This window comes from Aythya marila (assembly GCF_965140915.1).
Source record: "Aythya marila genome assembly, chromosome: 5".
In the NCBI taxonomy this organism is placed as follows: Eukaryota; Metazoa; Chordata; class Aves; order Anseriformes; family Anatidae; genus Aythya; species Aythya marila.
Genome location: NC_139046.1, coordinates 27165819 through 27180564, shown reverse-complemented (window position 1 = coordinate 27180564; position 14746 = coordinate 27165819). Strand labels below are relative to the sequence as shown.

At 44.8% G+C, this 14746-nt stretch overlaps 1 protein-coding gene across 1 annotated transcript in view; it reads right to left on the bottom strand.

Moving 5' to 3' along the window:
- NRXN3 (neurexin 3) overlaps positions 1-12693 on the bottom strand; it is a 934456-nt gene extending 921763 nt beyond the window's left edge. The window contains exon 1 of the mRNA XM_082761542.1: positions 11817-12693. Within this exon, the coding sequence (XP_082617668.1) occupies positions 11817-12525 (709 nt within the window). The 5' untranslated portion in view covers positions 12526-12693. The remainder of the gene's footprint in view (positions 1-11816) is intronic.
- Positions 12694-14746: the final 2053 nt, after the last annotated feature.

Sequence of the window (14746 nt, the reverse complement as noted above, 5' to 3'; positions counted from 1 at the left end):
ACCTCTAGAGGTGAAAAAGGATGGAAATAAATGCTATATGAAGGTTAAATGATCAAAATTACTATTTAGAATCCCAAGTCAGTCTCAGAGCTCCAAGGTGCTTGGGTCACTTTTCAAACTGGGAATTAAAAGTAGCATTTTTTTTTAAGAAGACCAACAAATCTAAGTAGATTTGGGTTTAGTTCTTATTTAAGCACATCTTTCATCAGTATGAATGAAGGTTTTGACTGGCTAACAAGTACATAGCGTATGAGGTTAATTTTTAGGTGAATACCATTAACTGTAAAAAAAAAATGTAGAATGATCTATACATTTGATGTATTTTTCATACAACTGCTCATTAATGACACTGTATCTGCAAGTTCAAACAGTTGATGTACACACATTCTGCAGCAGTCAATCCTTCACAAGGAGAAAACAACTGGGCAGGTGTACGCCTGGAAAATATAACAGATTAAACATTTTGTCTCACTCCCAGACCTGAAAAGTAGCTTAAATTATTTTAGTCTGCTTTCCACAACAACATTTTGTCAAGTAAACAAGAAGAAGCTTAAGCAACTTCAGCTCTGGAGGAAAACCAGTGAAGACTGTTACAAATATCCCCAAATAGTGGAATATAGGTTCATAGATGTTTAAGGCCAGAGGGAGCATTAAATAGACCTACAACAGAGCAGTGACCTCCACTGTAAGTGGTAGCAGGGCTATAATTAAACACCATTGACAAATGAGGTCTGAAATCACAGCCAATTGTTCTCCTGAGATAGAGGATCTGTTACTGAGTACTTTGGTTTAGATATCTTTTGCCTCAGGCAAACTGGGAGTCTCCATACTGGCAGTGGCAATGACAGGGAAAACGTCCCAGAGCTCAAGAATGGCTGTCATGCATTACGAGTGCAATTCCCAAGAGATCTTCCAAGGCAGAGCCTTGTTCATCCAGCCCAAATCTCAGCTTGGAGTGGCTGCAATTAAAAATAAAAAATAAAAAATAAAAAATTTTGAATGGAGAGGTATCTGTTATATCTGTTATGCTCTTCTCTGGAAATGTCCAATGCCCAGTCATCAGGCCCAGCTACATTGCAAACTGCTTGGGTTCAAGTCAACACATTAAAAAGCTAAAGACGAAACTGCTGACCATCCCAACTTCTCGAATCAGCAGTTGTGGCTCTTTCTTAATATAGGCAGCCTTGCTGCCTTCACTGTCTCTACTGAGAGGCTGCACTACTCAGTTATACTGGGACATCTGAGCTGTCGTTATGGGGAATAACACACCCAAGTCCTATCCACCCAAGTTCATTCCTCAGGCCCTTCATTTAGTGGAGTTCTTGACAACCACCAGTACCTATAGATCTGTCACCTTATATGACCTTAAACGAGGACATGGATTTACACCACTCCTCCCTGCTGGGAGGTTTCAAAGGGCATCAATGTGTCTCATCACCCTACCTGTGCTCCAGTCTCCCCTCACTGAGAGCTGGAAAACTTCTCCTCTCTGGTCAAGTCTCACCTGTGCTAGGTTCTTTCCTTCTGCCTCCACTTCTGCGACTTACAGCTCCCAGAGCTATAGCAGACTGGGATTCGGTCCACAGGGTTTCGTTAGAGCTTTTTAGTTGGTGTAGGAGCATATGTTTCTTCCTTAAAACACTTCCAATTTTTAGCAATGTATCATTAGTGTGCTCACTAGGGACAATGATGCTAATAAGTTATAAAATAAGGTAGAAATATATGGACAATTGATACAGATTATATTTTATACAAAGTCAGAATCCAAAAACTCTATAAAATAAAAATGAATCTTTTTCTGCTATCATCAAAATCAGTGTTTTTCTAAATATTTTGACTTGAATGAAAACACTGTTTCTGTTGAGGAAAAACATTTCCAAGCTGTCTTATTGTGATGTGCCTTAGCTAGTCTAAACGTTGCTTCCCATGTCTTTCAGTAGAACATGCCACAGGATAAGGGCAGTCAAAAACCAGACTGCCTTACCTACAGATTTAACTGCAAGATGTGAAGTAAAGTGCCTAGGTATGGATGCTCAATATTTGTTTAAGCCCAGCAGGTCTTGGAGTTTGTTGTAGATGCGTTCATTGCTGCAGCTGAGCATTTCAGCTGAAGTAACAAAAGCAAATAGAGACTTCAGGAGGAAACAACTAAGCCAGTAACCTAAATTATAATTTGATCTTCAACATCCTAATGTTTGTTGTTCTATTTTTAATTTAAAAAAAAAAAAAAAATCTCCAACAGTGCAGTGCCCACTAGAGGAACTCTGAAAAGCAGATTTTGCCATTTTCTGCAACATCCAATATTTTCTTGTAAAACTTTATTTCTTCTTCTTCTACTCAGTAAGAAACTTACAGCCATACCACTATCACCCCATGCCTGCCTTCCATGCTGCCATGATCACACAGCCACCAGTACCAGAGCTAGCAAATTTTAAGCTGGACACGCTCGCATTAGTCATGCCTCATCTTTGACACTAATATAAATATACCTCTGTGACAGACGTAACAAGGCTCCTGCTTCCTGATGGCAACATATCCAATCTATCTTCTTTTTTTTTTTTTTTTTTTTTTTCTTTAAAACGCTCATTGATCTGCTGTTATTCTCCTTTAAGTCAAAACTATCTGAATAACAGGAACCTGCACAGATCCCCAGCTCCACCAAAGGTCTGGCTGGAATCACACAGGGCAGGGCATTCCCTTCATGCAGCAAACCCTTTCCTACAGCCGCAAGTCCCAGGGCAGCTCTAGCAGGAGCCACAGAGGGCAAGGCAAAAGACAGAAGACAAAACACAAAAATTCTGTCTACTTTCCCGGCTTTGTCTTTCAGGTGGTCCTAGACAAGCAATTTAATCTCTCGGTTTTCTCTCCTTTCCTCTTCACCAGGCTCACCTTTTTGTTGGTGGTGGTTTTGTTTTGTTTTTAAGAGCAATTTATTAAGAAATGATACCACAGGCTTCTTCCCCATATAAAAAAATCTTGGGGGAATATAAGCAATATATTTTCAGCCACACACAGAAAGGAGCTTAAGGAATTTACCTGCAAACACCACTGAGCTATGAAATTCACAGATCACAACACAAGCTGCTCTCATCTCTGCTAGCCATCTCTGCTTCAGCTGTGGTTTCTGAGCAGCCTCAGCGGACAAACCTGCCTTGAGCTCCTCGGATTTCTCCTATATTGCCTTGAGGAGAAAGGTACTGAGAGGCACTCTGGCCCTGAAAGCTGAGCTGGCAGGATGGAAGCAGCAGGAAAGACCAGAAAATCAAACACGTGTGCAGAGACACACCAGAGGCTTGGGAAACTCAGAGAGTGTCATTTTTCTCGAGTACTAAGGCAACAAACTGAGAAGAAATGAAAATCCACCCATGGGACTAGGCAGTCTGAGAAAGGCTTCTGAATAAGCAGCAGCCAAGTAAGCTCTGGGGCATGCCAGCAGCATTAGAGATTGAAGTCAGGTTTTAACCTACGATTTCTGCATCCGCCAGTGAACTGTTTCTTCTGTTCTGATACAAGTCTCTGTCAAATACTCAGGGCCAAACCCAGCCCATCATATTCTCTCAGGTTACTTTACTGGTTGAATTCCATGAGCAAGAAGAGGGAGGTCACACCCGAAGAGCAAATCCTGGTAACAAAGCACCCCTTCCACCCTTGGCCTACGTAGCAAACTGCAGATCAGCCATAAATGTATCAGCTAAATCTCATAAGCAGTTAGACTTGTGATGGCAAGAGTTTACAGGAGGAGAAATACAGCAAGAAGATTTTATTTTCCTTTCCGGTGCCGTAGAAACACAAAACACTGGCCAGCTTTGCACTAATTAAAGCACTCAAAAACTACCCAGAGTTGTTCTACTCTGTTGTCCTGCTTTTTATGCAATGATTTATGCAAGAACAGAGGAAGAGCAAACTCTGCAATTCTGCTCTAGTGGCCTTTTATACCCTCCATGCTTTCCCTGACAGCCCAAGGTCGAGCTGAGTTGAGCATGGAGAGCGAAAGGGGCCAGGCTGGAAGCAGCAGCCATGGCGGGGAGCGCACCAAGGCAGACAGGTAGGCAGAGGTGGGGCACCGCGCAAGGAAAAGCATCTCATCAGCGCCTGGGGATCGCGACAGAGGGCATCTGAGGAGAGCCAGCGGAGCACATGGGACGCATATGAAAAAAGTCACAAGTTCTTTTTCTCCTATCGCTCCCATCAGCGCCCTGCAGCGCAGCATCTGCTTGGTGTCACCCAACAGCCTACACTGCTGCTGGGGCTCTGTCTTCAGCGGCGCAGCTGCAGCCTGGCCTGGGAAGGCTCCAAGCGCACATAGCATAACAGTGCACAAAGCTGCACAGAACTGGGGGATTTCAGTCAAAAGGAAAGAAGAGGAACACTCCTCAGTCACGGTTTACTCAATAAGGAAAGCTACCTTAATTCTTAACTGCAAGCCAAGTCAGAAAACTGTCAGTCAAACCAGGTCACTACTGGGTGCTCATGAATTATCATAATTTACCTGTCCTGCTATTTATATGGCTCTATCTTTGTCATACAGCATGGTATGAGGTCCTTAATAACTAAGATAGGAAGACCCATTGGCTACATACCTCCGATATGGGAAATGAAGCACAGAGGGTAAACCCAGTACATACCCCCTCTGAAGTAAGCTCAGGTGATTCAATCCTGAGTCCTTCAGTCTGCCAGAAAATCATCCTGGGGATGCTGGAAGTCTGTGGCAGAACTGGAAATTAGTCTCAGGTGCTCAACTAATGCCTTAATGAGCACACCACCCTTTCTTGCCAAAGATAAAAGTTCTGCTGCACCAATCCCCCTCCTTCATGCATTGCATCCTGGCCTTCTCTCAGGATAACAGGGTGAGCAACTGCATGTGTAGACAGGGTCTGGCCAGCTGAAACAGCACTACCAGCAATGCCATCAGCAACATAAAGTAAGAAATCAGTGTACTCAGGTCCCTGCCCTGTTTCAGAACAAATGCACTCAAATACAAAATGGCTTCAAGCAGTCTGTGACTTCTCCCTGCATCTCACACCTACCTGCCTCAGCCCTCGGGCTGCTCTGCACCCAGCTGTCAGCTCCTGGACCCGTTCACAGGTAGAGCAAGGGGAAATGTTTTGCTCTGCAGGGTAGGTTTACAACACCAGTAGGCTTGTCTGCAATGAAGGATTGTGGGAGAGACACACGCATACACCCCAAAACCACCTTGCTGTCTCTGGACAGCAATAACATGGCAGTTGCCTTGCTTTCTAGAGGTGCAGAGAGAAGCTTTGCTATCCATCGAGTTCAAAGTGGGTCAGCAAAGGAACAAGAGGTGAAGTGAGATCAGAAGCCAGCCAGGACAGGTGGCTGCTCTACCATTTCGTCACGTGGATCACCACCTCCTCCCAGCCCAGGGAGCGCTCAATGCCGAGGCCGACGTGCTGAGGTCCATCTTCTGTCAGCAGTGCCAGAGTCTGCTGGGCGGACGTCCTCCTCCGATTCTTCCCTGCAGGTTTCTCATGCGGTTGCCAGCATCCTCTAGGTTTCCAGGAGGATTTGCTCCCCCCATTTTCCACCAGAACTTAACAAAAGTTACCCTGTGGCAAATGACCTGCACGCTCCACCATGTAGTGCAGATGAAAGCAAGGCTAGAGCATGTGCTGTCTTGCTTGGGGCTGTATTTACTGCTGATTGACCTCCGTGACAGGCTGCCTAGCTCAGCAGAAGCTTGGACAGTAATACTAGGCCAACACTTTTTTTTTTTTTTTTTTTTTTTTGCTTTATTTCCAGGGCAAAACAAAGGAAAATGATCCCTCCTCCTGAAATCAAGTAATCTTCCCCACCCTTCCTTTCCCTAAGTTGGAAAGAGAAATTTCTGGCTCCACTCATTTTCATAATTTTTGAGTTCTTTTTATTTCTTTTGAATAGTTTCTTAGTAACACCCCAAAATTCAGTTTAGGTCATAGCTGTGTACAGGTTAGGAAGGAGCAGGAGCCACCAGGCTGGTCTGCAGGCTGACAGAGGGAGCTGGTATCTAAATTCCAGCAAGATTCAGTCTTCCAGAAGCTCTCTCAGCCCATTCAGACGTCCTCTCAGAGCCAGCCAAGAACTGCTCTCTTACTCTGTGAGGCAGGTAACACCAGGACTGAATAGCTGGTGGAAACAGCCTCTGTGAGCTATGGCTTACTCTTTAATAAAGTAACATTTTCATCCTGTTTTTACCCCAGTCCCACCTCCTCCTCGCCTACAATCTCACCCTTCACCAGCTCCCACCAAGTGGGTCTGCTTCTGTTCCAACTGCAGTTTGCCTCATTTCAGTAGGGGCGATGCCCAGGCTCAGCCTGACTGAGGGCTACAACTTGTCTGCTGCCTGAGGGCTGCAGCTGATCTGCACTCAAGCAGAAAAGGACCGTAGCCTCATGGTCATCTATAATACAGAAGAATGAAACAAGAAGAATATAGCTGTCAGCATCTATTGCAGCGAGACCGAACCGGTGGCACGCCTCCTATGGGTGCCTGCCATCTCCCTGCGGCTCCCCTGCATCAGAAGCAGGGGAGGGAGGAAGCAAACCCGGCCAGGCCTGGAGCTGCCGCAGTCCCCGCTGGGCAGGGGAAGTGGGACCTGGGCCGCTTCTGTGGAGGGTTGTGTTGGATCCCAACTCTGTGGCTCCTGCTCAGTTTTGGTGTTCATTATTAAGAGTAGCAAGCAACGCTTAAACTGCACTTTGGAGTTTCAAAGCACTTTGCAAACATTAATTAATATCTTAACACATCATCTTTCTCTGGTGCCCATCTGGCGTTGCATCAAAAAATTACAACCAGACTGGAAAAAAAAAATTACTGTTTTAAATAGAACCAAATGAACTTAATCCAAGAAGAATGAGCAAGAGAAGGAGCTAGGAAAAAATAAACTTGCTGCTGCAGAGCTATGTCAGGAGCAGGGCTCTTAGCGGTGTTCTGCTCATGGCCAGAGCTGGGGCATAGGACGTGCCATAAAAGAACAGCTTTTCCTCTTGCAACGTTTACTCCACAGCCCTTGGAGACCATCAATTCTGGAGCTCTGCACTGGTGAGTGAAGATCTGGGCCCCCCAGAGCTGCCTGCTGTCCTGGAAGTGCAGAGCACAAGACCAAATGGAGGGGCTGCAGCTGTTTATTGCTGGTGAATCCACCGACAACCAATTTATATTCATCTATCAAGGAATATGCAAGTGGAAGCAAATATTATGGTCATGTTCATTTGTTTCTGATTACAAAATGTATGTAAATGCATATGCAAATTAAGTGCACCCATCAGACTCATGGCAAAGCGCCAAATTAGCCCTTAGCGTTACCGAGTTCGGGGTGGCTCGCGGGGAGATACGGTGCTCACAAGGAAGGCTCGGCAGCCCTTTTAGATGCTGCCAAAACTGGCTGCTCCAAAGGGGCAGGTGGAGGATAAATCCTGCAGTAACTTGTCTCTTTAAACGAAGCTGAGGGGCTATAGAAAAATCTGTTCCCGCTGCAGTTAAAAGTGTGATAATTACAGAGCAACGGGCTCCTCTGTCATTCAGCAGGCAGCATCCCCAGGAAATCTTGCTCTGTAATCAAGGGAAGAGGTGCAATCAGGCCCCTATTCAGGCTTCGTTTAGAAACAGCCCCTGCAGGCAACACAAAGGCTTCAGCATGGTGCTTTGTGAAGCTGGTGATCACATCAACGTCTTGGTTCTGCAACTACAAGCAGAGTTAATGTCACATCTAAGCACATCTTCTGTTCACCTTCACCACAAAGTCCAGAAGGGGCCTAGGAGAGGGGTGAGGTCGTGGGCCAAACCCCTGCTGTACGTAGGATGCTGCACTCAAACTCACCCTCCACACCTTGATGGCGGAGGAAGAGAATTTCTAGCAGCCTAAGCAAGGCGGCGTGGTCCTGAACGGGAGATGTGAGCACGCGCAGCTGGCTGCTACAGCAGCACTGTTGGCAAAATTTGCGCAGGGAAGGAGAACATTCTTGATTTGTGTTTTCTGGGTTGTTTTATTTTATTTTTTTTTCCCCTGACATGAATGTATCTCTCTGTGCTGCTCAAATTCTACAGGAACCTCATTGTCTTGGCAGCCGCCTGATCTCACGGAGACTGATGAGGTTTATTAGAGGGGAAGGTGTCTCTGACTTCAGCTTTCATGTCTAATGCCACTATTGCCCAGAAACATACAAATTAATTGCTACTCAAATCAGCCATCCTTTGTACCCTACAGAGCTGTCAGGTTCAATGAACCGGTTTACTCCAACTGCAATAAAAATAGTATCACATTTTATTCAAAATGGCCGGATCTTCCAAAGTGTGCACACATTTGCACACCCGTGGTATAAACTCAGGCACACAAATCATAATTCTCAGTGACCAGCAATGATCAGCTCAGCCACCCATCTGGGCATGTAGCTACCAGGACATACACAATCCTGGCAACTCTGCATGCATAATAGGAGCTAAAAAGCATTCTGCACACTGGGGCATGTTCTGGGCAGAATTTACAGTGCTGTCTCAGTGTGGAATGGTTGCTTTCTGCTGAGGCTCACTGTAACTTCACTTTGCATCACAATAACCCCTAACACTGCAAATGGAGCTTCATTCCGTCACAGTACGTGATCAGGAGGTTCCACTCTCTATTTGTTTTTTATTTATCTGGCCACAGAATAGATGATTGTGCTGTGGTTTCACCATCTGCAGACATAGGTATCAGTCAATAGCCAAGTAATGGCCTAGACCCTGTCAAGAGAAGTCATTATTAAAAAGGTACATACTGCATTTAGCTGTTCAAACAGTTGGTATTGATTGGATCCCATCAGTTCCCAGTAAAAGAGCCAGAGAAAGACCAAATGAAAATACACACACGGACTGCAGACTAGTAAATACTGTAATGGAGTTGAAGATCTTCCCCAAAAAGGGAGTTGATGTGCAGTTGAAAGAGCATGTCTCTTCCGAAAACGAGACTGAGAACAAAATACCACGTTGAACAGAGTTCCTGCAACCATCTAGAGGCAGGATAAGGAAATAAAACAAAAAGCAATAGTTTCAGTGACAAACATTTCAATCTCTTGGAACAAAGCAAACAAAGAAAATACAAGATGGTTAATGGCCAATCAAGCCACAGGCAGGAAGAGCCTGCATCCAGTCCTGCTGTTCCTAGCACATCCTACTGTTAATCAATGGAGGTCCTGCCACATTCAGGCAACTGCAAGGCAACACCTTTGAAGTTGGCTAAGTTTGTCAAACTCAAACAAAAAGGTAGCTTTACTTCATTTGGTTCATTTTTAGTTTCCTTGCCACTTTTCTTTGTCTGCTTGTTTCCACTTACTGAACAGCTTTTCTTCTATTTTTCCCCTTCTCACAGTCTACACAGACACTGTAACATTTTTGGGCGGCAGCATTTAGCACACAGAAATCACCAATGCTGCAGAATAAAGGGAGCAGAAAACAAGGCTGATTATAAAATTTTAACATAAACCAAGTAGACACCATGAAGTAATACAAGAAAAAACAGGACTGGACAAAGTGGTAGTTGCTTGTGGAAATCTATACATTTGTTCCACTGGAAAAGTTCTCTGCACAGCATCGTATGTGTGAGAAAACAGAGACAGCTAACAGTGAGTTAAAAATGTTTATTAAAAAAGGTACATCGTGACAAACTTCTTTGCTCACTCTTAATAGAAGGTTGGGCTGAAAACTGATGAATCACTAGAGGAAACAAACAGCAGTGGTGACGCATGGCTTCAAAAGGTAACAATAGCACTGCTTGATCCGCGATCTCTACAGCAGAAATATCCCTGGTTTCATTAGAAGATGCATTTCATCTCACTCCACCCACCCAGGAAATACAGAAATCCCACCAGCAGAGCCTTGAGATCGTCCCCACAGGTGTGCGTATGGCAGCCTCGCTCACTTACAGGATTTTCCCCAGACATTTGATGAAAACCATATGCTGTTGATGTCTTGACCTCTGAAATCTTGATCCATCATCCCAGCAGCATAAAGAGGCTTATATCTTTATAACTCAGGCTCCACATGCCTCTGTGGTTCTTGTGATCTTCCATCACCCAAAACTTGTATTTAGACAAGAGGTGTCTCTGCTCTGTAAGCATATGAGGATCAGGCCCCGCAGCCCAGTTATTCAAGTGCTCAGTCACAACCAGCAGTCTCACCAGCTCCACATGCTTCATGGTTCAATCACAGGAAACAGTTCTGGCTCATTACTGATATGGACCAGATGGGTGCTGACCAAAAAAATGGGGAAAAAGCAGCCTTGGAGTCTAAAGATACAAGTCTAGTTTGGAAAACTTGGAGAAAAATATGGGGGAAAAGCACTGTAGACAGTCCCTCACCAGTCATTCTGAAAGTGATTTTATTGTTGCACTTTGGTACTTTAAACTTTTATTTATAATTAATAAATGCATCAAATTCTATTACTGTACCTGAAAAATGCTGGAAACTGGCATTAGGGAGGTATTTCTCCAGCACACTATAGATCTCTACAGCACATACAGCTGATGTTATCCCAGAAGGCATATTAGTCTTGTCTCTAAGATGGCTATTCTGGTCAAGAATGATGACTTATGTACAGTGGTAATGTATATTATTATTATATTTGTATATAAAGACATTTTTTCTTCTATCATTAATAGCATCTTAAAATTAATGCAAATATAGATGTCATGTTTATTTTCCAAACTTTCTCTTTCTATAGAAGTGTGCTTGCTCCTCTACCATGGTATTTCTGTGGGGGTACTGACTGCCTTTATGCTTACCTGTCAGCAGTATGTACACATTACTTTCAGCACCTCTCACATTCCACTTATTAAATTCCAGTTAATTCACTTTCATTCCCAAAAGAAGTAAGGGATGGTAGTTATGATATGTAAGATATTAATGCGAGTATTTCCATTTTGACAAAAATTCATTTTTTTCCCTTCAGATTGGACACTTCTTACCCAGTTTCATCTTTGGCTGAAGCTCAAACTGTTGTGTTTAAACCCAAATGTCAAAAAATGCTGTGATAAGATTCTTGAATTCACACTGTGATTTCCAGTTGACTTACTTAAGTCTCTTGCACATACAGAGTTAATTACCATGGCACTGCTAAACACCGAGGAAAGAACCCTGAAATACACTTCATTATGCAGTTTGCATTACTTAAGCCTTCTGGACTGAAATTTTAAAAAGTAGTATGAAACAATGGCTACAAATCCCTCTTCCTTTTGCAATATTAAAAGAGATCATTAAGCATGTCTCAAAGCAATTTAATCAAGGATGCTAAAACAATCAAGGTGCCATTCAGCAATTAGTATGCAAATAATTGAAAGGGAGCATGAGGCTTCCACAGAGAGCAACAGCTTACACCAAAGGTGGCCTAACTTTTGCAGTGTCCCGTCAAGCAGTTACGTTAGCCATACACACAATGCTCATTTTTACCAACACTTCGCTCAATTTACCAACGCTCCATTCAGGGCCACCAAATTGTGGAACAAATCCAGATAGCTATGATCATTTCTTACCAATGCTTGTAACAGCATCAAGACAGGGTACTTCTGTATTCACCGATTCACATTTTCTACCCTTATTAATAAGCTGCTGATGAAAATCTGCCCATGCTACAAGTGCAGCATCCTTTCAAAAAGGCACTTTTTGCAATTTTGCTCATGCTCTTTGTCTACTCCCGTTTCACTATTTCCTGCTGGAAAAAGAATGGTGGAACTTTAATTCCTCTGATAGACACCAGCAGGGATAAAAGCTCAGCCACAGCCTTACTAAGTGACAAATTAACTCTTTGGACTGCATAAAGACCAAGGGGAAGCACGAATGTATTTTCTTACCTTCGGAACACAGTTTGCCAGCGTACCCGGTGGCTGAGCAGTCACAGTGTGGCTCGCCATCCAGAAGAAAGCAAGTGCCACCATTTTCACAGGGGTTTTCTGCACAGAGCCCTTCCATTTCCAGTCGGACCCCTTGACTGCCCAGGAGCTGCGGCTCAGAGTTGCCGTATTTCAGATCCAGGATAAATCCTTGAAACGGAGGCTCACTCAGAACGCCATCAAGGGTCAAGGCAGCAGGACGGATGTCCAGTGGGACTCCACCCACAAAAAGGTCGCTGACGATATTCATGTACTGGCGCTGGGGACGCACCTCGCCTGGCTTGGCTTCACCGTCCAGCACTAGCACTGTCCGAAGGTGATTGCGGCTGACCATCAGGAAGTGCCAGTTGCTGTCGTTGACCTGCTTGTCTGTGATCACTGTAGTCTCTGCACAGTCCACGCTGAACTGCAGCTGGATGCGCCCATCGACAAGGGACAGACAGAGGAAGTCACAGACACCACCGTCATCGAAGTAGAGGAGCAGCCCAGCGGAGACGTTGGTCTTGAACTGGAAGCTGAGTTCACTCCTAGTGCTGGCATCCCAGCGGAGGTAGCGGGCCCACTGGTTGGGGATGCCCATGAACTCCAGACCCAAACACAGACCCAGCAAGGAGCCCAGCAGCAAACTCACCTTCAAGGTGAAGTAGACGGAGTGGAGGGTGAAGCCCATTGTTTCAAGAATCTGCTCTTCACTAGGAGAAAAACAAAAGCCACGCTACTGTGAGGAGAACCCCAGCAGTCAACACGTTATCCGTTAAATCCAACGGAAGAGAAGGAGAGCACAGATTGACAGAGGGAGGGAGAGCAGGTGGGAAGAGAGATAGCAAGGGCACGTGACTGAGAAGAAATGTCTCCTCTCCAAGCAAAGATCTCAATTATCCTTTAGGATCCAGAGGCCTTTATCTCAGAAGTACAGGGAATATGAAGGTACTTCTCCAGCTGGTGTACTTTCATGAAGGGCAAAATAACCCACAGTGGTTTCTTTTGGTAGAACACAAAGGTGACACTGGTTGTTCCTGGGAGGGAGGAAAGGCCGGGATAAAGCCCCAGCCTCAGATTCTTGTTTCCTAGAAGTGGTGACAATATTGACGGAGGGGGCAGTGAGGTGGAAGAGAAAGTGAATTCATAAAGTACGTGATCCTTGGGAGGGCAAAAGTGAAGCCAATCTTCATGGTGAACTGGTGGCAATCCAGCCCATAATTCACTGCTTGGCACTCAGAGAGCTTGCAGGACCTGTGGGGTAAAGGGAAGAAAAAAAAAAAGATAAGGTTGATCCCACTACTAGCCATACTTTTGCCATGAAGCTTATTAAGGTCTGGTCCAGTAACTCATTTACATTTCTTGATATTCTGGCCAGTTCTTCAGGCCTGCAGTCTGCTATACAGTCCCTCAAAGCACCAGGGACATCCACATCATCAAAACTAAGAGGACCAGACAGAGAACTCACCAAGGGATCTGCACAAACCACAACACTGGGCAATGAAAAAATACACCAAAGGATTTTACCCCCCTGGATGTGACTTTACTGAGAGAAACGTTGCTGAAGTTTCCTCATTAGCAATTACCTCTCAGTGGCAATGCTTTGGGCAAAGACCACAATCCCTTAGAGTCTACGAGCTGATGCAGGGCAAGGAAGGATATTAACCAAAGTTCCCTTTCCATTGCTTTCATTATACTTCCTAGAACACCAAGCAAGTTTTAGAGAAGACAACCCCGCTGTCAGGCTGTCATGCAATAGCTGCTTTTACTTTACATGTCTTGCACACTTCAGAGGCTCTAACAGGGACCTTCGCAACCTGGAAACATGTGCTATGCAAATTATATATGGCAACCTGCAGCTTAGATGATAGGAAACTTGTAGCTTAGATGATAAGAACTGTCTAAGCACTTAACCACTTACCTTGGTCTAATGGTTTGGCAAAAAGGCCAAATTCACCCCTAGCTAACAGCAAGCAATTCCAGCTGCCTTCAGCGAGCAGGAGCTACACCTGTTAGCACTGGGATATAATTCACTTCTGCCTATTTGCACGTGGGTGACTGTATGCCTAGGGTAGGAGGATGTTTTAAGATGACAAGTAACGACAGCACAAAGCTAGGCTCATTCTTTGAAAATCCTGCTTTAAAAAAAAAAAAAAAAAAAAAAGAAGTTTTCCATTAACACAGGTGCTTGTTCACAGGCCGGGCATGAGAAAAGCTCTGAGAACTGCTAACGCTAGCACAGATACAAAGCAGAAAAGAAGGCGATGAGAATCAAGGCCTTCAACCTCACAGAAGACAGCATGAGCACAGATTTCACAAACTGGGTCACAGGTATTGTGAGACAGCATTTGCTTGGGACTGGTGTTTTGTGTTGGGAACGATGAGCGTGGCTGGGGCTGTTGCTCCTAGCAGGCGCCTTTCAACCCTGCCACCCACCTCGCTCCAAAGGAGGTGACCCCCAGACACTGCAGAAACGGGCAGTGCATTAAAAACTCTGCTAAGGGCAGAGCGTAAGCTGGAGGAGAATCTCCAGGCAAAGCAGGGGACAGCTCGCCCAGTCACGGCCTCTGCCTTACCTGCCCCAGGGACCTGCAGAAGCCGTATGTCTCCAGGACTGCCAATCTGGCAAATTCAGCCAGCACAAAAACCAAGCCACTTACAAAACAAAACGGATCAATTAAAAGAAAACCCGCAAGCTAGAGAGTAACGTGAGCTTTCAGTGCCCAGTGGAAACCAGGCCTGTTCCCTGCAGCTGCCTGAGTGGAGCTTGTTAGCTAAACTGCTATAAACACAAATAAAATCAAGTCAAAACCAGAGGGAAGATAATTCCTTCTAATTGTTAACAGCTTGGCTCGGGAGAATGGAAGGAGGAAAAAGGAGGTGTTAGGAGAGGTGTAAAAGGGAGAAGAAAA